At 50.3% G+C, this 26,085-nt stretch overlaps 1 protein-coding gene across 1 annotated transcript in view; it reads left to right on the top strand.

The window, feature by feature from the left end:
* SH3PXD2A (SH3 and PX domains 2A) overlaps positions 1–26,085 on the top strand; it is a 261,997-nt gene that overhangs the window by 185,992 nt on the left and 49,920 nt on the right. The window contains exons 6-7 of the mRNA XM_006831315.1: positions 191–219; positions 20,424–20,468. Of these exons, the coding sequence (XP_006831378.1) occupies positions 191–219; positions 20,424–20,468 (74 nt within the window). The remainder of the gene's footprint in view (positions 1–190; positions 220–20,423; positions 20,469–26,085) is intronic.

Here is a 26,085-nt window from a genome sequence, read left to right as displayed (position 1 = left end):
CAGGGCCGGCAGGGCTCCGCGAGCATGCGGGCGGGCGCGGCGCGCAGTGCGTGTGGTTGTGGAGCGCGCGGCTGCCTGGACTGGGGTCACATGAGCCTGGGGACGGACCGCAGCAGCAGCTCCACAAGCCCTGCAACCCGCTCCCCTGCCAGACCCTAACCATGTCTATCTGTTGTTGCTTCTTTTTCAGGGACTATGGCAGTTCCAAGAGGAAATCAGGTAAGGGAGCCTCCGGGCGTCTTTTCCTCTCACCTTTCCAGCTCTTACCTTCTTCCCGCCTGGTGCATGCGCCCCGCGGCGATCCTTCTGCGCCAGCAGAGGACTTTTTGGAGGGGGTGATCCTTCCTGCCTGCACCCCCTTCAGTTGCCTCTCTTCCCCACCCCATGCCCCCGCCCCCACCCGAGATCTCTGGCACCTTATCATTACCACTCCCTTCCGCCTCAGTCCCGCAGGCCCGGGCTCTCTCTCTTCCCGACGGGAATTCGGGTGGGTGCACGGGGCGTGAGGGTGTTTCATGAAGGGTCTAAGTCCCCACAACCTTGTCAGCTGGATCTTTCACCCTCGGACTGCAGCGGCCCCTGAGGCTCTGCTGTGACTTTTCCAGTGGTGGAGAGTGAATTGAGACCCAAGGTTTCCTGGCGGGGAGGTAAGAGTCAGGTCCCCAAGGGCTCTGCGCTGGAGTGACTGCGAGTCTTTAGCGCCTGGACCGCAAACTTGTGTCCTCCCCGCCCTCCCTCATCTGAGCTTGTCCTCCTTGCTGCGGGGGTTGGGGTTCTGCATGTTGACCGGACGGGAGGGGGCCGCTGGTTTTGGTATTTGCCTGACAGGTGCCAGAATCCACCCGGAGTTTGCGAAGGGAGTGGAGGGGCGGGGCAAATCGTTGGACTCTGTGTGCTGGGCGCTGTCAGTTGGGATCAGAAGGATTCTCTCTGGGTGGGAGAAGCTGGGCTCTGCAAAGCCTGGGTGTGAGCGTGTAGTTTATTGGAAGGATGCTCCCTGGGAATTAGGGATCCTAGGGCAGTGAGGGGCAGGATACAAGGCACTGGAGTGATCTGGGTGGACATCTGTGTTGCGGATATTTATGGAGGTGAGGAGTACATGCAGCCATATAAAGATCTGACCTTTAGTGGGGGCGGGTGGAGAGGTATGTAGTATCATTGTAGTTCATGTGTGAGGAGGTGTGCCGCCCACGTATCTTGGTCTGTGGATCATGTGTGCCCCGTGCAATGGAGGGAATGTGATTTGGAGGTGTAATAGAGCATGTGTGTGTGTTTCTGAGTAATAGGTTCATATGTGTGCAAATGACTACTTACTGTGCTCTAGTATGTAGGACATGTGTGTATGAGGAACCTTCAAAGTTCGTGGAAAAATGGATTTGAAAATAATGGAAAATTTCCCAGAACTTTTTGAAGACCCTCTGTATGTGGGTTGTATGTGTACATGTGCATGTCTATGTGGATCTTTTTTATTTTATTTTAATGTTTTATTGTGAATTATGTGATAGTTCACATGGGTGAACATTAGCTTTACATTCATCCTATCGTATATCATTTCATAACCATGGTTACAATCCTCTCCCTGCAAGCCTGCCATCTCTCCATGTCATCATATCTGCCTCCATCTCTGGCGTCACTATTTCTCTGGGTAGGGTCCCGCTCTCTGCTCTTTTCCCTCAATCAAGGTCCCAGGGACCTCTGCTCCTGGTCTATGTGGATCTTGATAGTTGTGTTCTGGGAGTATGGTAACATACATAGAGGTTGTGTATGTGTGTCAGTGGGCTGGGATTTACTAGGCTGTGGGTTGGAGTCTGTGTCCCTGTGTGTTTGTGTACCTGCTTGGGGCGTGCCTACTGTAGGTGAGGTGTGTGTACACATAACTATCAGTTGGCAGGGGGAAGATTTCGGGCTGCAGGAAAGTAAGGCTGCTGGGAGAAGGAGGAATCAGCAGGGGGAGCCCCAAGTGCGAAGGTTTCTGTCCTTGAGCCTTTTATCAGCCCTCCTGTCACCTGGCCCTCCCCTGCTTATGTAGCCTTCTCTTGTTCCAGGAGTTCTCAAAAGTCGTAGCATCTCTCAAACCAGAACTAGATGGAGGGGCAAAACTGAAGTTGTCCTCTGTCATAACCACCCTTTCCCCAAGAAACTGGGCCTGGGCCTCAGATGTAGACACAGAAGTGCCATGATTATACCTGGGCTCAACTTCTGGCTTTGTGAACTTGTGCACGTTTCATAAACACTCTGTGTCTCTGTTTCTCCATCTGTAAAACAGAGATGATAGGAACCACTACAGCACATGGAGGTGATAAAGTGAGTTAATGTGGAACAGTCCCTGCTACTGCATTGGTACTCATGGTGGCCCTGTGGAGTGCCAATGGACTCAAACTGCTGTCTTGTGGTTACCGGCCTGACTTAGAACCCACTACGCTATCAGGGCTCCTTAGAACAGTCCCTAGCACTTAACTGTTATAGAAGTACGAGGAGGCCTCAGAAAATTCATGGAAAAACTCTTTCACCTTTTCATTCCATTTTTCCATGAACTTTTTAAATACCCCCTCGTATCAGCTCATCATTAACATCATTATTTTTTGAAACTTTGGGATCTAGTCCCGATTCAGCTGCTAGTTTACTACCTTGGGCACATGTTGTCTGATCTCTCTGAACCTCAGTTTCTCCCTGTAAAGCCAGAGGCTGGACCCAATGAGCTCTTAGATTATCTCCCTGGTCACTACCATCTCTAGGGCTCAGTGCTGTTTCCAAAGCAACGCAGGGCCCCACCCAGTGCCTCACTCAGAGAAAGCTTCCCCTAGTTCCTCTGCCTCCCGTACTTTACTAGGGGACTGATGGGTGGAGAAATTGAATTTGCAATGGGGTGCTTATGATAATGGCCACTTAGAGTTGGATGTCAAAGTGCTAGCTCTGGAGGCAGGCAGAGGAGTTCAGAGCCTCCCCTCTCTGACCCTGGGCTGGGGGTCTCTTTCTTTCTTTCTCTGTGCCTTTGTTTCTTCTGTTTATTGGGAATAATATTCATAGCTACCTTATTGGGGTTGTAATGAGAATGATATAAGTTAATTTATGTAAGTGTACTTCTAACACTGCTCGACACCTAAAAAGCCCTCCCAAGTGTAGCTCTGTTGAGCCTCTACTGTGTGCTAGAACGTGAACATTGCATGTTTCTTCATTTGTTACTCAGAGCATGGGGGATGGTGAGATTTCCATTTCACAACTGAGAAGCTGAAGCCCCAAGAGTTGACTTCCCACGGTTTGTGACAGTGTGGATATGAGTTCGTATTTAGGACTCCTTGCTTTGCTCTCTAGTGAGAGGGCACGTGAAGTTTTCTGGGTCATCCCAGACAAGGACATTGTACAGAGTAAGCAGATGCTGTTCCCTGGTCACCACAGACTAGAGTTGACAGAAGAAGAAAGTAGATCCTTGTGCTCAGGCAGCGTATAGTCTAGTGGAGGAGGTAGGACTGGTGACCTTGAAAAATGGAAGACAGTTGTCTCTCCTCGCCATTGAATTTGCTCCTTCCCAGCATCTTCTCCATCTCAGTAATTGACACTATCTACTCTGTTGCTCAAGGATCTCTGGTAGCGTAGTGGTTACGAATTGGGCTGCGAACCTTAAGGTCAGCAGTTCGAAACTACCAGCCGTTCCGCGGGAGGAAGATGAGGCTTTCTGCTCCCATAAAGATTTACAGCCTCGGAAACTCTGTGCAGGGTCGCTATGGGTTGGAATCGACTCGACGGCACTTAACAACAACAACAACAACAACTCTGTTGCTCAAACCCAACTTCTTGAAGTCATCCTTGATTTTCCCCTTTCTCGCACCTGTCTGCTTAACCTCCAGATCTGTCTACTCCTTTCTACCATTGCCCAGGAAGGCTACCCAGCTTCCTACCTAGTCTGCTTTTATCCTTGCCCTGCTACACATCATTCTTAATACCACAGCTATCAAATCATTTATTTCTCTGCTTGCATTCCCATCAAGGGCATTCTATCGTACTTACTCTGGTCTACAGAACCCTGTTTAATTTGGCTCCTGTATGTAGACTAGGATGGAAGGAGTCTTCCATACCTTGGCTCATAGCTTCCTCAGCCTTTCCCCACCCCCAGCATTTCCACTTTGGCATTCTGCCCAGCCACATGGGTCACCTTTTGTTCTTTAAGCAGATCAAGCTCAGTCCCAACACACTACCTTCTCACATGCTATTCGAATACTCTTCCCCAATCTTCTTTATTATGACTGGCTCCTTCTTAAGATTTCTGTTTAATTGTCACCTTCACAGAGAAACCTCCCTGATCCTCCACCCTCTAGTTGCTCAAGTCTCCCTGCTCCTTCCTTTCACGTTTCTTATTGTTGTCGTTATGTGTCATTGAGTTGGTTCTGACTCATAGCGATCCTGTATCCTTTCTAAGGAGTGGCTGGTGAGTTTGAACTGCTAACCTTGTAGTTTATCACACCCTAATGATCCTGTGTGTTTTCTGATCAATTGTTTGTCTCTGACCACAGAGATGTCAGTTTCCTGAGAACAAAGATCTTGGCTGCAGGGCTCACACCCTACTGATAACCCTCTGGTACTCACTGAATGGATGGATGGATCAATGGATGGATAGATGGATGGGTGGATGGATGGATGGATGGGTGGATGCATAGATGGATGGATGCATGGATGGATGGATGCATGGGTGGATGGATGGATGCATGTGTACATGAATGGATGAACACTGTAACTTCAGTGCAGGCCAGGAAAGAAGTCACTGCTGGCTCAAACCAGGAGGCAGGAGCTGGAAGGAGGTGTCTTTCTGGCATTGGGTAATCCAGAGAGCACATGTGCCAAAGTTGGGAAGCAGGACTGAGCATGGCTGTTTGGGAAACATGCTGCATCCGCTAACCTAATGGAGCACCAACTATATGCCAGGCACTGCTAAGGTCTTGAGGTTACAGGACTGTATCTTACTGCCCTCAAGGAGTTTGCAGTCTGCTGAGGAGTCCTGGTATGGTCTTATTGGATCAGCACTGGAGTGCTAACCACAAGGTAGGCGGTGTTCAGACTCACCAGCCACTCCTTGGAAACCCTATATACAGGGTCACTATGAGTTGGAACTGACTCAATGGCACTTAACAACAACATGGGTAATGAAGAAGCAGGGGCGGGGGTGCAAAAGGGGACACGTGCCCCCTGGTATAAGTCCAAGTGGATGCCATATGAGGTGCCACAAATATGAAAGGCGCTTGAGGCAGCCAAACACAAGGAGGGAAGATGTTTTTTTGCTGACCCTTTGAGGCTACCAACATGTGTTTACCTTGAAGTTGGAGGTGTGCCACTTAGAGATGGCCCTCCTTCGACCTCTGTGAAGGAGCCCTGGTGGCACAGTGGTTAAGAATTGGCTGCTGACTGAAGGGCTGGTACTGCAAACTCACCAGCCACTCAGGAGGTAGGGAGAGATGTGCCAGTCTGCTTCTGTAAGGGGAACAGCCCTGGAAACCCTATTGTTGTGAAGTGCCGTCGAGTTGGTTCCAACCCATAGTGATCCTGTATAGGGTTTCCGAGGAGCAGCTGATGAGCTTGAACCACTGACTTTGCAATTCAAACGACTTCGCAGTCTGGCACATTAACCCACAGCGCCATACCAGGGACCCCTATGGGCTACTTCTATTTGAGTTAGCAAGCAACTCAGTGGCAACAGGTTTGTAACCTAGATAAATTGTCCATCACACCTGGACAGACAGGTGTGGAGGGTTCAGTGAGGTGATGTGAGGTACCTGACAGTAAGCAGGGTCTGCTGTTGTTAGCTGTGATTGTTCTTTCAGGAGGAGCAATGCTCCAGGAGTCCAGAGGGGCTGGGACAGGCCCCCAGAGCAGACCTAATGATGATCTCTCAGTTCTCTTTGGTGTAGCTGTGGAAACAACCCTCTGTAGGGTTTCCAAGGAGCGACTGGCGGGTTTAAACTGCCAGTCTTGTGGTTAGCGTAGTGGTTACGAATCGGGCTGCAAACCTTAAGGTCAGCGGTTCGAAACTACCAGCTGCTCCGCGGGAGAAAGATGAGGCTTTCTACTCCCGTAAAGATTTACACCCTCGGAAACCCTGTACAGGGTCGCTATGGGTCGGAACCGACTCGACGGCACTTAACAACAGCATAACTTGTGGTTAGCAGTGGAGTGCTTATCCTATAGCCCCATACCAGGGCTATCAGTTCACTATTGCTGTTTAGTGCCATGAATCAGTTCCAACTCACAGTGACCCTGTATAGGGTCCCCAAGGGTTTGAGCTGCCAGGAAGCTGCATTTCCCCAGGCCCTTTAGCTAAGAAAGGAGCCGTGATGGCACAGTGAGTTAAGCACCAGATTACTAACTGCACGTTCGGCAGTTCACACTCACCAGCCACTGTGATAGAGAAAGATGAGACTGTTTGCTCATGTGAAAGATTTATAGTCTCAGAAACTGTTTAGGATAAGGTCTGTAGGAATCAGAATCAACTTGATGCAGTGGGATTGTTTTTTTTCTTAGCTGAGGAGTTTTGAGGTGAGCCACTAGGGGGCGAAGACAGCCAGGAATGCTATCGGATGTTCTCAGTCTTGGCGTTTTTGCCAGGCAAGAGCCTGTTGCTCCATCCCCACCACAGAGCCCAGTGATGAGCTCTAGCTTGTTTAAATGCAAATGAGGTTGCTCAAGAGTGTTGCAAGTTTGTTCTTTTAGGCAAGTGTTGATGTTCCTCGTAAAATCCTGTTTACTTTATTCTTTTGCATGGAAAAGTGGTGAGCTCAGCCCTGTTTCCATTTTATGATCCTAAAATCTACCTTAGTGAGCTAAGTTAATGAGATCAGCATTACTATAGTTTCATTGTGAAGAAGCTGTGCTACTTGGGGCTAAAGGTTTGGGTTTTGGAGTCAGACAGAGGGGATTTGAATCTCAACTCCGCCACAGGTCAGTTCTATGATGCTGATAAATTACCTAGGCTCTGGTCCCCGAATCCCCACATGGAACATGAGCGTTAACTAGTGCCTTCCTCAGTTAAATACAAAGATTGAATAGCAGTGCCAAGCTTTCAATAATAGTAGATGCTATTGCTATTGTTATTTTAACTGTTGATGGATTCTGAAAGAAGAAAAGTTGGCCCTATCTAAGATTGGTGTCAAAAATGACCCAGTGGAGGCATTCTTTCCATTCTGTGAGCCGTGGGCTTGGCCCCGGCAGTTGTGAGTGTTCGCAGAATTAAGAACACAGACTTTGGAGCCAGAATGCCTCGTTTCATATCCCAGTTCTGTCCGCTGAGTGTTCTTGGGCAAGTTCTTAACCTCTCTGTGCTTCACCAGTAAAATGGGGATAAAGTTTGTTTGAGGATTGCATAGGAATTGGCACATGGGAAGTGGTGCTTAGTGCCGTGTCTGGCACAGAATAAACACTAAGAGTTAAGCTCACTATACTTGTTAGATTGTACCGTGGGGACTTGTGTGCTGCTGTTAGTCGGCACGTTCCTTGTGACATATTGTCAGGAGGGAACCGTTCCTGGAGAAAGACATCATGCTTGATGTAAAGTAGAGGGTCACTGAGAAAGCTGATGGACACAGTGGCTGCAGTAATGGGCCCAAACCGAGCAGCAGCTGTGAGGATGGCTCAGGACGGAGCACTGCTTTCTTGTGCTGAGCATAAGGTTCTGTGAGTTAGAGGTGACTGACTGGTAACTAGCAACAACCTTAAGGGGGAAGGAAGCTGTCACACAGGAGAGAGTCTTGGTTTTTACTTTGTCCTCCTATCTCTCTGGTCAGACAGGGAGGCAGAGTAACCACCACCACTTAATTGCCATTAAGCTTCACAGCAGCACACCTGGGTGGTCTTGTCCCCACTCTGTAGACCAGGAAAGGGAGATTACATAACCTACCCAAGGTCACCCAGCCAGGTGCAGGATTCAAATCAGGTCCTTCGGACCCAAACCCCTTTCTTCTGAAGTTATCCCTCTTGAGCCCAAAGGATCTCTGAATGACCAGGACTCTGGTTCTGAAGGCATCTAAACTAAGATAAGACTTGACTAAGAGAGCCCTCTACCCCACCCCAGGATGTCTAGGAGAAGGAATCCATTGACCACAAAGACATTCTATGTTGGGTAAAGGGCCTTCTACATGGTGTGATTAAGAGTCCCTTACTTTCCCTTTTTAAGGTTTGGTTTTTAAATAAAACGGGCTTACTTAAAACAAGACCTGCCTGTAGGTCCTGGCTACTAGAAAAAGTTAGCCTACATTCTTCCTTTTATAGATGAAACCACTAAGAGAAGTCTTCTGCTTGCCCAACGGGAGGAGTGAGCAGACCCTGGTCTCCTGCTCTTCAGTCCCTCCAAGCCTGGCTGCCATTCTGAGGCAGAGAATGAACGCCATGTCTGGAAGCCCTTGCTGCCTTGTTTTCCCCCCAAGACTAATGCCCCAGCATCCCAGAGTGCAGAGCCTGGCTGCCTCAGCCCTGACTACCCTGCTCAGTAGCCGTGGCGGACAGCAGCCATCCACCAAGTCCCAGGAGATATCCATTCTCTCAGGCAGTTGCTGGCTCCTGGCAGCTGGCAGAACCAACTCAGGGATCCGTTAATGAATTCAAAGCAGAAAGGTGTGGGCGTCATGTGCGGGAAGGGGGGGTGGGCAAGATGGACGCAGATGTTTCTTAGATGATGGAGATGACTGGGATGAACAGGAGTATGGGGAGTGTGCCCCTGGTGGGAATAAGTTTACAAGTTTAGGGAAAGGAGAGATGCCCTGCCTGGCAGTAGGGAAGAGAAGGATAAGGAAGGACAGCAGGCACTGCATCCGAAATTGTCCAGGCTTTCTGGTCTGTCCGAGCCACCTCTCCTCAGAGACAGTCCCAGGCTGCCTAGCGAACATGGCCAGGATATTCCTGGCATCCTCCAGTACCTCGTCCAAAAGCAGATGTGTCTCTTGAAGGCATTGGCTCCTGGCACATCTCACTCGGGCTGGTGTTTGTTTTTTTAAAAAACAATTTTTTATTTTCATGACTCTGGGTCCTCAGCCTCATGTCACCCCTAGATTCCAAAAGCCATCGAATTGGAAATGAAAGGAGACTAATTGATTTGGCAGCTCTGCTGCCAGCCCATGTGGCAGTGATGTGATGGAGAAAGTGAACACGCCACTCACGTGTGTGTCTATGCCACGACTCCCCTGGTCAGAGGCAGTGTGGCCCCACTGGCCTACTGGCCTGAACACGGAGTGGTGTTGGGGGTTGGCAGAGGCTAGGACAGTCAGCTGGGCACCTTGATTCCCTCAGCCCCACTTTCTTGGCTTCTTGCCCCCTCTCTCTACCACCCAGCTTCTCCTGCTGGGAAAGTGGGAAGGTGGTCTGGAGAGAGGCAGCAGCATGTGCAAAGGCCCGGCGGTGTGCTTCAGAATCCTGAGCTTGCTCAGGAACTGCAGATTCCCAGGCCCTGCCCAGACCTACTGAATCAGCGTCTCTAGAGGTGGGACCCTAGGATTTGTATTTTGGCAGGTTCCCCATAGGTCTTACTAGCTAGCAAAGTTGAATGTGGGTTGATGCTGGTGTTCAGGGTAGACAGGTAGTGAGATGGCATGACAACCTCTGGCTTCTGGAAGGGTCAGAGCCCCCATGCTGGACCATGTGACTAGACTGCACCTTAAAAATGTATTCCATCCTCTCTCAAGTTGGGTATGGGCCACAGGCCTAGGAACAGGACCCACCAGAGGACAGAGGGCTCTAAGCATCTTATCCCTGCTTCACCAGTCTACCATCTGGAGCCTTGGAGAACAGCTATCTAAGGGACCTGTTCAGCTATTGACCTCCCTTCTAACCTCATCAGGAGGCAGTGACAAGACTCCTTCTGCCTTTTCTTTCCACAAAGTTTTGTTCCAGGGGTGGGGAGTAGTTTGAGGGAAACACCCATCTTGTGGTCCAGCAAAGAAATGCTTCCCACCTCGGCCCTCAGCCAGAGGTAACTTGTTCCTCACTTCAGCTTTTTGGTTTTATAGGCATGTGACAAGAGAGGCAACATTTCCAGTCATGATGAAACGAGTGGAAAAACAAAGATATGAGGGAAATGTGTGTTGTTTATGGTTTTAGCACCGTTTTCTGATCTAAAGTTATTTTGTTTAGAAATAATGCGGCATGTATAACTTAGTTGCTTTATAACGTTTTTATAATTGGTCAGTTTTAAAATGTGAAGACAAAAAAGAAATCTGCCCTATCCACAAAGTTTCAGTAAAAGTAAATGTTTGCAGGAAAAAGAAGTGGTTTGCCCCTGAATCATTCTTTCTTGACAAAACAACAAAAGGACAAGGCGCCTTGGTGGCACTCTAGGATAAGCACTAGACTGCTAACCACAAGGTCAGCAGTTCAAACCCACCAGCTACTCCTGGGAAGAAAGATGAGGCTTTCTGCTCTCGTAAAAATTTACAGCCTCATAAACCCTATACAGGATCTCAGTGTAAGTCACAGCCGACTCCACGGCACCTAACAACAAATAAGGATCCCAACTCCATGTGATCCAGGGCCCCTGGCCAAGTACCTCGTGCAAAAGAGACTCCTTAACTATTTGATGAACAGTTTGTGGCCTTTCCAGTAAAGAATGTCTATCCACTGGGACAGGACACAGAACAGAAAAGGGGTATCAGAACCAGTCAATTCAGCTCTTTCAGTGAGGTGGCTTGCCCTCCCCATGATTGTCCAGTAAGCCTGGGACAGGGCCCTCTGAGCACTAGGTCTCCTTTCTGGCTTCTCCCCTTCAGTAGAAGTTCAGCATTGGCCAGAGACCTTGAGCTGTGGTGCCAAAGGGTTAATTCTGCCCTCCCCAGGGAGTGCTCACACACGCCCCTGCCCTCTGGGCCCTCTCAGCTGTGGCCTGGACACAGCTTGGTCACGTGAGAGCCAGATGTGGGGATTTCCCAAGCAGTGCTGTGGGTGCGTGCGCACTCATGCATGTGTATACACGATGCTGTTTACGTGGCATGTGAGAGCTCTGGGATTGGTCCAGAGCCACGCAGAGCAGGGAAGGATCAAGTGAGGAGAGGCTGAGGGGCAACACTGTGGGAGGCTGGGCCGAGCCCTGCTCCCATCCAACATTAAAGATACGTGAGTCGTTCCTGCGCAGACTTCCATTTCCTGCAACATTCATCTTGCCCCAAGACCACAGTGACTAAGGGTACATTTGTTTAAATCTCTTTGTAGCAGATGCTGGAAGCCAAAAGCCTCTCAGCGATGTTCTACCGGGCTTGGGGCTGTGCCATGAGTCTCCCTGCCCATTGTGAGGTTGGCTTGGGGTCTTTCTTGGTCCTAAGAAATCCTGTTTGTGGCTCAAGAGGCAAAACTTGAATTAAGAGACAGCAGTACCAAGCAGGCCCTGGCAGTGGGTGAGTCAAGGTTTTGTTCCCTTACAGAACCTTGGACCAGAGAACACTGAGGGTTCATCCTTCAGCCACTGGGCCCCCCCTGGCACCTGTTATGTTCCAGGTGCTGTTTAGGGGCTAAGATGCTAAAGAAACATCTGATCTGATTCGGGGGAGAATCATAAAACATCATTACTAAACACCTACTATGTGCCAGATATTTCCTGGACCTTTAACTGGACATTCCTGCCCAGAGCAAAATGAGGAGGACAATAAACACTGAAACATGGGCTGCCTTTGACCTCAGTTCAGGAGTAAATCCACCCCCCCAAAAACAAAACAAAAAAAAAAAAACCCATCCCCTAATCTCACTCTTCTCTGGTTCCCATCCATCCAGACGTCAGCTGAAGCTTTTTGGACCCTTTCCCAAACACTAAAACCAAACCCACTGCCATTTCGTTGATTCCAACTCATAGAGATATGCCCCAAAGGTGGGGTCCAATTACAGATTTGAGACTCCAGAACTCCCAGCCCTATAGTATCCTCCACAAGCCTGCCTCCTGCTTGAGTATTGGCAGCCCAGACTAGGCCAGGCAGGTAGATCAGGTGATTTATTGATAATCTGATAGCAAGAGTCCAGTCTGGAGAAAATGAGACAATTTGTCTTGGGTCTGTCTGCCCAGTGTTCATCCATTGCTGTTGGCTCCCTCATTCCATATGTGGAGACTGAGCCCAGGAGAGAGGGACTACAGGGTGGGGGTGGGGGCTAGCCCCTGTTTCTATGGCTACCTCTTCCTTCTCCATGAAAACACAGACACTGGCTTTGACTGGGGCTTCTGGGGCAGCTGGAGGGAGGATAGCACAGTGAGGGAAGACCACCGAAGCAGACCACCCTAGGGACAGGGCTGGCTGGGAACTTGGAACACTGCACAGTGTTGTTTGTATCTTCTCTGCACACACACACCCCAGCTTGGGGAGCCAGGAGGCCCTGAGAACTGAGGGGGAGGCCATAGCCCATGGGGTTAGGCAGCAGCTGCTGGGAGCAAACCCACTGCTCAGAACCTCCCCCACACAGCCAGCACCCCTATCCACCCACAGCACCCCTCACTGACGTCAACACCTGCTCAGCAGGGAGGATGGCAGTCCCACTGCTGGCCCTCCCAGTACATCCCCTGTGGGCAGCTCAGTGCTCCCAGGGGTGTCCTGGTCTCTCCACCCACACCCAGTCAGGCTGGGCTGACCCTTCTGGCACTTTGAACTCACTCTCAGAGGGGACGTGGAGTAGCTGGAGTCCTGCCCTAGCTCCAGCCCCTCCCTGTTCCCCACCTGAACACCACTCAGCGACCCGGAGGTTTTGTGCGCAGGTCCTGCCCTGGGTTTGGCTGCGCTCACATGTGCTCTGAACTCCAGGAAAGACAGCTTCTGGGGAGGGAGTCAGGCCCCGTTGTGCTGAGAGCAGAGGAACAGGAGGATGGCTCCAGTCAGAGTGAATCCCAGCAGAGGTAGCTGAGACTGTGCTCAGTGCTGGCAGCACCTCTTGGGTTAAGGACTTGCCCTTGGTTCCCATTTCCTGGCCCCACACTGATACTGCAGCAATGTAACCACAGAGCAATCAACACATACCTGGAAGCCCGAGCCCTGGGCTCAGGTTTGGCACCATTGCTTCCTTGCTATGGGGTCTTAGGCAAGAAGCTTCATTTTCCTCACCTGTAAAAGGCAGGCTGTTTTAAGGATTAAATAAGATCATGGTCAAAACATTGAACATGATGCCTAACCTGAGTGCTAAGTGGGAACTGGTGTATTTATTCTAGCCCAACATCACCACTCACTTGCTGTATGATCTTAGGCAAGTCATTTGCCCTCTTTGAGCTTGAGTCTCCACCTGCTTCTTCCAGCTTGTAGGATACAGCAAAGAAGAAAGAGACGTTGAGGGTGGGAGGGGACCTGGAGACAATGTCCTGGCTTCCTAGTAAGGATGTGCTTTCGGTCTTAACAAGGATGTTGTTGTTGTTATGTGCTGTGGAATCGATTCCGACTCATAGCGACCCTGCACAGTGTGTCCGAGGCTTTTAATCTTTATGGGAGCAGAACGCCTCATCTCTCTCCCGCGGAGCAGCTGGTAGTTTCGAACTGCTGACCTTGAGGTTTGCAGCCCGATTCGTAACCACCACTTCGCTATAAACTAGTGAAGAAGTCTGTGGCCCAGACCCTCAGGCTTTGGGCAGGACCAACAACAAATTTACAGGGCCCCGTGCAAAAGGGAAATGCAGGGTTTCTTGTTTATAAATTATTAAGGATTTCAAAATATTGATAGCAGAGACTTAAACCAAGCACAGTGTCCTTCTAAGCATGGAGCCCTCTGTGAATGCTGGAGTCACACCTGAGTGAAGCAGAGCCCCCCTTGGAGACTGAATATGGAAGGTCGAGCCCCTGACTTGTAGCCTCCCGACATTGTTATCTCACACTCAGTATTTCTGACAAGCTGGCTACCCAGGCTGCGTGGAGTTGCCCCTGGGAGAATCAGCTCATATGCTGCCCAGTTTCCACCCGGTGATTTTTCATTTACTTTTGTTTTCTTATTTTGACTTTTGATTGTAGTTTGAGTAAAAGTTTATAGAACAAATCCGTTTCCATTCAACAATGTATATTGGTTGTAGTCCCCTGAATGTAACAGCTTATTTCTTGCTTGCTCCCTGGGTTTCCTATTCCCGTTTGTTCTTTCCTGTCTTCTGAGCTTTATTTTGGGGCAGATGCTGCCCTTTTGGTCTTGTATGGTTGATTGGTGGCTTTCAGTTTGAAAGTTCTGTTTGCACTAGTATTTAAATATTCTCTGCTGGGGCCATTTTAATTTGTGGCACACCCTTCTGGGTGTTGTGCCTCTCTGCTGGTGTCAGACCTCCTAAAGTGAATATCATCCCAAAGATACAGTGTAACTTGGTGAAAATCCTGATAGGTTTCACCCAGCATGAGAACAGAAACTTTATGTATTTCATATGTGACTCTTTGAATAAAGAGGTGGCTGTTATAGTCCAGTTAGACAATGCTGTTTAGTTCCATCCAGTGGATCCCAACCTATAGCAACCCTATATCCTATATAGAGTTTCTAAGTAGCAGCTGGTGAGCTTGAAATGCTGACCTTGTGGTTCAAACCAACTTTGCAGCCCAGCACATTAACCCACAGAGCCATACCAAAACTCCAGTTAGACAACAGCATCTCAGAAGAGATCTGAGCCCAACTCAAAGGTGTGACCAAAAAACAAGCTATGTTTCCAGGAGTTCTTGGCTGTGTGACCTTGGACAAGTCATTTACCCTGAGTCACAGTTTCTTTGTCAAGGACTACGTGGTAGGGCTGTTGTAACGATTTGAGCGGCTGTGTGCCTATGATAGTATATGCCAACAGAAGGTGCTCTTTTCATGGGAACTGTTACCATCGTCAACATTATGATTATTCAACAGCAGCATTAGCAACAGCTTGGCCTCAGTTGTTGGAATTGGGCGCTGAAAGTGGTGGTCAAGTTTCCTGGTAGTCTAGTCAAAAAGGGAAAGACAGGTGTAGAGTTTGTAGAATCTGAGAAATCTCACCTTGTGCTGAGTTTGGTGTGTGACCAGGACTAGAATACAGCATACTCAGAAACCAGTTCAAGGCTGCCATGAAGGCAAGGCAGGAAGACAAAATAATTCTCAAAGAGGGAGAGGTCCTTCGTGTCCAGTGAGATGAGAGGAGCCAGGGATGGGAGTGGGGGATGTTCATTCCACTGGGAGCCCCTGACTGGGTCTCTGCTACTCCTCCCCTCCCAGGAACCCAGGGTGGGGCTGTGTACCCCTGAAAAGGAAGGTGACCCTGCCTTGGTCCCCCATAGATTTGGGTTCAGTTTCACTCTCGGTGGAATTTATGCTGCTAGCTCTTCTCATTCCTGTCTCTCCCCCTTGGGCTCACAGCCTGCTCTGGATTTATTAGGTTGAATTGGTGGAACTTGCTTTACACCAGAGAAGGATTCCTGGAAACATGGTTGAGACTAGATCTGGGTAAATTGAACCGATTTTCACTGCTCTGGAGGTTAAAAGCAACCTTTCTGTGAACCTCCCTCTCCTAACTCTGATCTTTTTCACATGGGATTCAGGTGTGTGCTGTTTGGCCTGAAGCTTCCTTAAAGGTAGAGGCACCTGCAGTGTTGCTCTTTGGTTTCTCATCATTACCTGGAGTTGACAGAATCAGGTTCAGAATCAAAGTAAACCACAGGTCCCTTAATTTGACCATGACATGTAGCCACTGGTTTTCACTGTCCTGGATTCTGGCAGGTACTGCTAGTAAGGGAGGGACAGCTGTGCCTGGGATAGGATTCTTGGGATGGCCTTGAGAGGGACCCCGCCCACTGCTCTCACCTCCAGCTTCACTCTTCTCCTGCACCCCTGTGGGCCAGAGGCTGAACTCCTACCCCCACGCCTTCCTGTTGCTGTTACTGCATGCCATCAAGTCAGTTCTGACTCATTGTGACCCTGTATACGGTTTCGAGACTATAAATCTTTGTGGGAGCAGAAAGTCTCATCTTTCTCCCTTAGAGCAGCTGGAGGTTTCAAACTGCTGAGCCTGCAGTTAATAGCCCAGCACGTAACCCACTACGCAACCAGGCACTGTAAAACTTCCATAGCCCATTTTATTCTTGCAAAGACGGCAAGGGAAATATCTTCATCCCCATTTTATGGAAGAAGAAAAAAAGGCTCAGAGATTTACTAAATTCAGTTGCCCAAAGTCAGCAAGCTAAGTGGTAGAGCGAGCCCAAGAAAGTAGTTCTTTAAATTTTTGTTATTTACTGTTATTTATTATTGATCCACTATTCTGCCCTCTGTCCCTCCTGAATTATCTGCCTTTTTGACTTGGGTTTCCATGTAGTGAGCATGTGTTAAAGAGGTTTCCCTGGAAAGGAAGTCCGTTTCTCTGGAAAGATTCGTTTCAGCTGTGGTGCACTTGTGTTACAAGGTTTCTGCCAGGGAAGTCTAGAACATCAGACAAAGTACCTTGGAGATCGACAGGCCCAGTGGCTTAATTTTACAGATGTGAACATGAGGCCCAGAGAAGTTAAGCTCTTTGCTCAAGATCACACAGCTAGTCCTCAGCAAAACCAGTTGTACAGATTCCCAGCCTGATACCCCTTGCTTCTCACCAGGCCCTGGTTAACTCCGGAGGAGGAGGTGGAGACAGTGGGAAGAGCAGAAAGCAATAGTTGGTTTGTGTGGGTCACAGCTGCTCCCTTGGCCCAGCCTGCCTTTGCTCCTTTACCCTGGCTGGGCTGGCTGTCTGTCTGCACTCCCTGCCCGGGCCAGGGGGTATGAGTCAGGGGCTCTCCTCTATGCACTGTAAAGAGGCACAAGGGGGTCCTTCCACCCAAGAGAGAGCTTGCTAGAATGGGTTATAGAGAAGGGACTCTGAAAGAATGAGGGGCCGTTTGGGGTGGGAGCAGTGGAATTGGATTAATTCTGCAGACCTAGAGAACTGGGAAAGAAATCATGTTTTTTGGGTTTTTTTCTTAACGAAACGTTAAAAAAAGACAGACTCGTTTCTGGCCTGCTTCCCATTTTCCTTTGGAGGAGGCGCACAGGCCTGCTGGTGGGGGTGAAGAAGCCGGGCATGACACTTAGCAGGGGGGCTCTGGAGGCTTCCAGCTGCTAAGCCTGGTGAGGGGCTCTGGCCTCTGGGGAAAGTCCTCAAGAGTCCCTGTACCCCAATTCTAGGTGACCTGTTGTCTGTGGGGAAAGTTCTCAGCCTAGGAGCCAGCATTTTCTCAGTATGTCACGTCCTCTAGAAGTGTGATTTTCATGGTGCACTGCCCCACCCCTGGGAGCCAGGCTCATGCTTACGGGGCTCCTGGGAGTGGCTACTGCTGCCCCTGACTGCTGTCCAGCACCGACTGTTGTAGGGACCGTGCTGAGCACTTGATCACATGTTAGCTCATTGACTTCTCATGCAAGGTAACAGGCTCAGAGTGGTTATGTGACATCCCCAGAGGTACACAGGCTGGACTCCAGAGGCCTAGTGAAACTTCTGTCCGAGATCGCAGTCTGTGGGTTTACAGAGAGAACTGAAAAGGCCAGACCTAGTGTCAGGAGGTGGTTTGCTTTGTGAGTAGAAGACTTAGACACTTTAAATGTTGAGTGGTATTAAGCTTGGATCACCTGAGACCTACGTCCGTCCCTCAAAATATAGACACTACTGCTAGCTGTGTGACCTTGGGTAAGTTACTTAACCTCTCTGCTCCAGTTTCTTCATCTGAAAAATGGAGGGAATAAGAGCATCTGCTTGCAGTGTAATGGATCATTTTTACATGGCCTTTCTTACCATGATTGGCAATCCTGGTGTAGCACTGTAGAATAAGCACTGAACTGCTAACCGCAAGGTCAATGGTTCAAAACCACCAGTCACTCCTTAGATACCCTATATAGGGTTGTTATGAGTTGGAACCAATTTCACTACATTTAACAACAACACCATGGTCTTGTAACTCCCATCACATGACAGGGTTGAACTATGTAAATGAAGTGCTTCTGACCCATGGAGTCCTGGTGTGGCACTGTGGGTTAATGCGCTGGACTGAAAAGTCAGCTTGAACCACAAGGTTGGTGGTTCAAGCTCACCAGCCACTCCTTGGAAACCCTATACAGGGTCGCTATGAATATATCATGTCTTGAACACCATCTGTCTCTCTAGAAACATGATGTTCATGGGTTGAGTCAGTTCCAAGGACGACACTTAATGACAATAGAAGAGATTTGTTATGGTGTAAGGAACCCTTGTTGTTGTTAAATATCATGGTTCTGACTCATAGCAACCCTGTATAGTGTTTCCAGGGAATGGCTGGGTTTGCACCTTTGACCTTGTGGTTAGCAGTCCAGTGCTTAACGTACAGTGCCACACCAGGACTCCTTAGAAGGGGATTACTTAGTGTTGCCATCCTGTTAGGCTTAACATGAGCCACCTCAGTAGCAGACAGAAGGGACCTCACAACAGTCAAGAAAGAAGAGACGAGAGTGGAGCAAGTTCTTTGGACCAGGTCCCTGCACTAAGAACCTCCTAGACGGAGGAAGCAGAGCCCGCTTTAACATACGAGAAGCAGTGGCAGAGAAACCAGGTGTAGCAGCAACAGAACCAGGAGACAGGCAGGAAATTGTATAATGGGCTTTCTAGCCCATGAAGCCAGGCATTGGCAGTGGGTATGCCAACCCAGAAAGCAAGAGAACTAAGTGCCTAGGCCCTTGTCAGCTGAGCTAGCTTGCCAACCCACAGAAGAGAACTGACCACCTTTGAACTGAGGCTTAATGGCAGTATGGGGCACCCCAGGCCCTTATTGGTTGAGCTAAAGAGCTTTGTAACACTTGAGTCTAAGCAAGGCAGAAAGCAGGGTTAGGACCAGACAGAGGTGGGCCTGCTGGTAAGAGACCTTCTAATCAAAGGATTGAATCCTGAATTTACTCCTAAACCCATAACCGTATTGTCTGTGTGACCAATACAAAAAGTTATTAAGTCCAGTGGAGAAGTAGAATGCCGTGGGAGGGACAGACAGCTTGTGCCAGAACTGATGGGGGGAATGAAAGTTAGAGAGAGGTGTGTCTGACCTCTGCTTCATGTGAATCAGTCTTGAACTGATGCTGAAGGTGATGGTTTCTCCCCTCATGAGGTTGGCCAAGGAGGTCAGATGCCCCAACATACCATTGTCACACTGCCGCTTCAGGTTTGTTGTGAAAAATGCGTTAATGTCTGAAAGTGCTCAGTCTAGTGATTGGCACGCAATCCATGCTTGCTGTGTAATATTCGCTGTGGTTAGGGGTGTTGTCAACATCTGTTGTTAGGTCAGGCAGCTCTCCTGGCTGGCACTGGGTGGGTACGGTAGGGTTTGCCTCGAAGACTTGCACCTCAGTGTTACCTTTTAATTGTCCGTTCTTCCACCTATGCAGTCTGTGGAGGCACTGAGCACAAACCACCAGAGAAAATGCCAACCTCGGGATTCCTTAAAATGGGTTCCATTCCTGGCTCTACCACTCTGGTTATGGGAACTTGGGTTAGTTAAGATTCCCGTTGAAACTCAAATTCCTCATCTGTAAAATGGGACTAAATTTTCCTACCCGTCTCATGCGGTTGTTGTGGGGGGAAATGGGCCACTGAAGATAAGGTATCAATGCTTGTTCCGTAGTGACCTGTTGAGAGTCTAGATATGTCCATCCATACCATTGTTAATGCTATAAGGTTTCTACTTCATAATGTTACTATCTTATACGTCCGAATGGTATGTTCTTTTACGGTGCTTGGATTTTCCTCTTCCTCTTGGCAGGAGGATAACTGCTAACCCCATTTCACAGATGAAGAGACTGAGGCTCAGATCAGATGTTACTGTCTGAGCCTGGAATAGTGAAACTTCATCTCTCCTGGCCAATGAATACCCTGCCCTTTTAGGTAGGGGAGAAGGGTAGGAGATTGGAGAGTCTCTGAAATGAGGCTTCCTTATTCTCTACCAGGCCTGGCCTGTCTCCCTCAATGAGTGGAGCTGTGACAGAGCTTCCCAGGTGATGGGGGCCCAGTGGATATGGTGGCAGCCCCTGGAGACTGGCCTAGGCACTCACTCCAGCCCTAGTGCTAGAGGTTTCGGGTCCAGGGTCTAGGCCGCTGAGTCTACTGAAAGCTACCAGGCCTTGCAGGGCCCACCACCCCTCTGGCCAGTGAGTAAGGGCCAGGCGCCTTCTCCAAGGCAGAGATAACACACAAGTCCTGTAGGGAGGAGGGGGTCAGTGGAATACTCTGGGCTTCTGAGGATTCCTGCATTTCGACAGACACCTCATTATCCCTGTCCCAGCCCACTGTGCCCCAGCCTCTGTAATCACACAGGCCCACGCCCAGCCCAGCAACCAGCCCAGGGCCAGGAAATCACTCCCTCCCCTCCCCCGCCGCTGCCGGCCCCTGCTAGTGGCCTGCCTGCCTGCCTGCCTAACGGTTCTTTCTCCCATTCTTCTCCTGCTTTCTCTCTGGGGACTCCCTGCCTGCCTGCCTGCCTAACGGTTCTTTCTCCCATTCTTCTCCTGCTTTCTCTCTGGGGACTCGGAAGTGTGGCTGTCCAGCTGGGCTGAGTCTCCCAAGAAGGACGTGACAGGTACTGGTCAGTGTGCATGTGAGCATGTGGGTGTGGACATGTGTGTCCAGGCATGCATGCATGGGAGCCCATGCCACAGGCTGCTCCCCGCATGCTCCCCTGAGGTCTGTGGTAGCCCTTTGCCAGCATGTTGGACGTCTTTCCTGCCCTCGCAGTGCCTTCCTCCTTCCTGGGTCATCTCGTTTAGGATCTCACCTCTACCCTGAAGCCATTTGTTGGGGGCAGGGGTGACCATGGAACAGTGTATAACAAATGTGCTCTGGACCCAAACTCTGTGGGTTTGCATCCCAACTCTGCCCAGCCTCCCCAAGGCTCAGTTTCCTCATCTGGAATGTGTAGATGTCTAACCTCCTCGTAGGGCAGGGCAACACTTTTTATCTCAATGGGCCATTCTGTGAGACGGACCAGCCAAAGGTTCTTTATCTCTTTTTCTGGCAGTTAAACCGAAGCTGACTGCTGAGCCACTTACAGTATGGAGAGGCTGGGTCACAGTCCCCTCATCCCAGCCATCTGGAGCTTGGTATTGCCTCTGGCTACAGGGGGCTCTGGCCCAGCCTGCTGGCTTAGGACAGTCTTCAGGGACTTGGACAGGGCTGGGCCAGAGGTCGGGGTTGGGCATTTAACTGGTAATCTTACTGGATAATGTCAGAGAAACCCCAAGAACAGTCTTCTGAGCTGCTAGAGGGAGGGGAGGAAATGGGGGGTGGGGTGGGTAGATTTCCAGAAGGGTTTTCCATAGTTTCTTTCCATTTCCTAGAATATTATCTCCCCTGCCCCAAATCCAGCAAGAAATTGAGGACAGGTCCAGGCTGGGGTTATGGAGACAAGGCAGAATGGTTAGGAGTCCGCTCTGGGCAATGACCGGGAGGGGTTCCCTGCAATGTCTTCCTCGTGTTCCCTGTGATGAGGGCCCGATGCCTGAGCTAATCACTGGGCTCTTGTCCCTTTTTCCCCTTTCCACGAGCCAGTGAGCTGGAGCCCACTTGGCCCACAACAATACATTTTATTCACCAAACGTATAGCTGGACTGCCTGTGCGCCTGGGAGGTACCTTGGTGGATTGCCCAGTCTTTTGGGGGGGAGGGTCATGGAGAGCGTGGGGGAGCCCAGGCAGAGGCAACCGCAGGGCTTGGCTTCTCGGGATGGGCCCAGCTGTTTGGAGAGGGAGACCCAGGGGAGGCAGTGGGGGCGGGAATTAGGTCTGGGCCTTGACTTCCCCACCTGAAATGTTGGAGGTAAAGGGCCGAGCCGCCTGGAGGTAGAGAATGGTGAACCATGCTTCCTGGAAACAGCCGCAACCACCGTTCCCCACACTTCTGACACCTGTGGCCTTGCCCTGAGCTGCTTCATGGTGAATGCTCCAGCTCCTCCAAATCTCTGTTTCCTCTGTTTGCTTTATAAACTACTAACACTTTAGTCCATCACCTTGTTCCAAGCTCAAAACATCCCCAGGAAGTAGGCACTGAGATCCTGTTCCTCTTTAAAGATAGAGAAGCTAAAGCTCAGAGAGATTAAGTGTCCTCCCCAGGATCACACAGCTAGGAGTGGGGGCCAAAGCAGGACAGGACCTCCAGACTCTAATCTCTGTACTTCTTCTTTCCTGCAGCAGGAATCACTTGTGTCCAGCACCATGTCCTATAGCCCCTGGGCCTAATCAGGGAGGCTCTTATCTAAGCATTTGATGGGGTAGGTGGGCAATGCCCAGCTGTAAGTCCAGGAGAGGTCACTGACCAGGCTAGTGATCAGGGGACCTTCTAGAGCCCCGAGGGTAGCAGCAGTGACTGGTTACAATGGGCTTGGTAGAGGGAGAAGGCAGAAGTCGTTCTAGCCGGGGCAAAGCCTTGGAAGGTGGTTGGCACAGACAGAGTGGATGCTTAGGAACTATACTGACTCATGAATGTTGCCTGAAACAGAGGAGTTGTTGTCAGGAAACTTGGGGCACTCAGACTGGACTTAATTCTGGCCTTTATTCTATAGGCAACAGGGAACCATTGAAGGTGTTGAAGCAGGGGAATGACTTGGCAGAAACTAAATTTAGAAGTTTAAATTGGCAGCCAGGTTCAGGCAGGAGTCAGGGGCACTGTCCAGGTGGCAGTTGGAGGAATGCAGGTATGAGGCAAGGACGGGGTAGGGCTCCAGGGACACCCTGGGATCCAGCAGGCCCAGCCAGGGACTCTGCCATAAGATCCAGGGTCCACCCCTGGACAGAACCCAAAACCTTGCAAAGTCACCTTCCAAACCTGGGAGGGGCCACTTCTCCAGAAAAGGAACCCCCTCCATGCTTTTGCCAAGCCCTTCTCATCTGAAGGCAGGAGATGCCTTCTACTGCTTGCCTCCTACTCCCCCAGACGGACTCTTCGGCCCCCAATTTTCCAAGCCTTGGCTGGGAGGTGATCCAGAGCAGCTCTGTGGGATGACATCACCTCCCACCCGTCCACTTGCCTGCCACCTGTTCCAGACTCACGCCACCCCAGCAGTGCAGGACAGGTACCAGCCTAGGAGGTAGATGCCAGAGAGAGTGTGTGTGTTGGGGGAGGAAAGCGCAGCCCCGAGCGGGAAGGAATGTTTGTCTGTGTGTCCATCTATCCATCCCTGTGGAGAGCGGCCAAGAAGTGTTACTTCTGTAACACACGAGAATGTTTCCTTAACTTTTCTACCTGTGTCGCAGAGTGCTGGCCTTCGCAATGGCCCTGCCAATTTTCCAAAAAGCTTGTGTGTTTGTATTTTTCTTCTTTGAAATCCTGCCTTGGATTTTCTTGGCTTGCATGTTCTTCCAGCCCCCACCCACCCCCCTGCTTAGTAGCATCTTCTGGCTGCAAACCCATAAACATTATTCCTCTTTGCCTCTGTTTCCCCATTTCCTCTTTCTTGATTTTTTTTCTCCTTTCAAGTTCAGACGTCTAGACGTCTAGTTTTCCCATATTCCAGAGGTGAGGCCCTGCCTGGTTTATCAGAATGAGCTTAAAACAAACGTTAAATCACTCTGCTCCTCTGTCTGCTCATTCATTTCATTCACTGTTCCACATACACAAAGTTTATGGAGTGTCCACCACCTAATGGGCACTGTGCTTTAGCCAGTGGACATAGCAACAGTCAGCAAGGAAGCCACTGCCCATTAAGCACCCTGGTGTGCCCAGTGCCGGCAAACAGTGAGGCCTGGCCCTTCACTGGAAACCAAGCAACAGTGACCATGTATAATGCAGAAGGCACAAGACAATGGCATCAGGCCAACATGGGTCCAGTCCTAGCCCACCTACATCTCAGCTGTGTGACCTTAGGCAAATTGCCTGCCACCTCAGCTTCCCTATGAGCAAAATGGGGACTCACAGGACCTACCACTAAGGGTTGTGAGAACAAGGAGATGGAGTAAGTGGGTAGTTGGTGGTGTTGTTAAGTACCGTGGAGTCGGTTCTGACTCATAGCGACCCTGTACAGGGTTTCCGAGGCTGTAAATCTTTACAGGAGCAGAACGCCTCATCGTTCTCCCGCAGAACCGCTGGTAGTTTCGAACTACCAACCTTGAGGTTAGCAGCCCGATTCGTAACCGCTACGCTACCAGAGCTCCTTGGGTAGTTGGTGTAGTAACACTAATAAAGTTTTACTGTTCTTACCGGTGTAATCTGGGCGCTCTCAGGATTTGGACATGCTCCAGCCTCCTGGGAGATTCCTCTCTTTTTGTATCTTGACTTTTCTTTACCCACTTTTCTCAACCAGTGCCCCACCCCACCCCACCACACACACACACACACACACACACACACACACAGCTTCATAGGGAGCCTCAGTACTCCACAGGACAAGGGCTGACCTTTTCTGAGCTGAATGCACTAAAGTGCTCTTGGCCGCAAGAGCCCCCCAGGACAGGCGCTGACCTCCCTCCAGGGCACAGTGGGAGGTAGTCTCTGTCAGCACTATGCCCAGCAAGACTTCTGTGTGGCTGCCAGGGGGTGGGTTCAGGAGCTGGCCGCATCCAAGCCCAGGGTCCACTGGCCCTGTTGGCCAGCTGCTGGTTGCATTTCTGCCTGAAATACTATCCTGGCACTGGAGGGACAGTGTGGGGCTGTGCCTGTAGTCCACCTTCCCTTCCAAAGGGCTGAACTGGGGCTTCAGGGCCCACACTTCAGGGGAGAAAGCTGCCAGAGCCAGTGGGTTCCGTTGCCTTCCAAGGGCCTCCCTGGGATCTCCCAGCGTTCCTACCCCTCCCCTGCTCTAGGCTGGATGCAGCCCTTTCCCCTATGGAAAGACCAAAAGATTTAAGCAGTGCTTTTTACCCTTGGCTGCATGTGAAAAGTGGGTGCAAGAAAATATTAACGATGCCCATGTTGGGACCCCACCCAGACTAATTAACTGTATTTTTCTAACATAGGAAAGCTCCCCAGGTGATTCTGTCCCGCCAGGTGGGACATTGTGTTAGAGGTATGGGCTGGAAGAAACAGAAAAGTGAGGCAGATGTTCTGTAATGGAAAGAGATAGGGCTCTCCCCAAACCAGAGTTGTGGACTGGGGCAGCCTCCTGCCCTCCTTTTCAGCCTCTGATTTGTCTGTTTTGAATTGGGGGCTCTGAGGGGTGTTGAGAGGATGAAATGAAGCAATGTGCATGTCTGGCCGTAACATTTGCCAAATCAGACCCAGGCACGTAGAGAATGTGGCTGCAGACTTGAAGCATCCAGGAGGCCCTCAGCTGGTTTTAGAGCCAGTCTGATGATGTGAAGCCCCCAGATTTCCAGGAGATTGACAGGCATATAGGGCAACAAAGTTTAATTTGGGCTGGAAGTGGTCAAGGAAGGCTGCCTGTAGGAGGTGTTCAGTCTCTTTGTTTGTGGATCCTTGTAGCTCCTAGGTTTTCATGTCTTATCTCTTGGCCCATCCCCAACCTGATGATGGTGAGGGTAACAATTGGCATGCGAAGAGGTTGGGGTCAGGGAGGACTTGTCCAAAGGTACACCCATTAAACTGAGCTTGTCTCTCCACCTTTCAGTATGTTGCATGGGAGCACTGGTTGAGGAGGACAGGGAAGGAGCTTGCTCCTAGAAGCCTTAGATGCGCCTGCCCTCCCACTGTGCTTCCCAACTTTCAGCTCCTTCAAGTGCCACAAAAGGGCTGGGAGAGGACCACTGAAGGCTGCTGGGAACTGACCTTTGAAGGCAGGGGGAGACTGAGTCTGGTCATGTGGCCAGAGGGCAGGAGCCAGGCCAGACCCACGCCCCTTCTGGACTGGGGTGAGCAGGCCGTGCTCAGAAAGGCTGGGCCTTGGTGAGTGGAGGGGCAGAAATGGAGCCGAACTTGAGGAAAAATTGGGGAGGGTGGGGGGGCGCTGGGATCACCAACTGCTGGCTGGGACTTTCTTCTTGGGTTTCAAGTAAACAGTCTCGGCCCTCCTCCTCCCCTGCCTCCACCCCCCGGCTCCTCATTCGACGGGTCTCATGTGTTTCTATTTAAGGGTTGCGAGTAAACCCCAGTGATTGGCAGCCTCAAACCCTCTTGACTTCTCGCCTGGGCCCGGGCCCCGGGCTGTGGGGAAGCTCTCTCCCGCTCTCACCTCCCTTCAGAGGGGAGGACTGCTGATTCTTGGGGATTTTTTTTCCTGGGGGTTTACAGGAGCCCTCCTCTCGACCTTTC

The sequence above is a fragment of the Chrysochloris asiatica genome, unplaced genomic scaffold (assembly GCF_000296735.1).
Source record: "Chrysochloris asiatica unplaced genomic scaffold, ChrAsi1.0 scaffold00003, whole genome shotgun sequence".
Taxonomy (NCBI): Eukaryota; Metazoa; Chordata; class Mammalia; order Afrosoricida; family Chrysochloridae; genus Chrysochloris; species Chrysochloris asiatica.
This window is presented reverse-complemented; position numbering and strand designations above follow the sequence as displayed.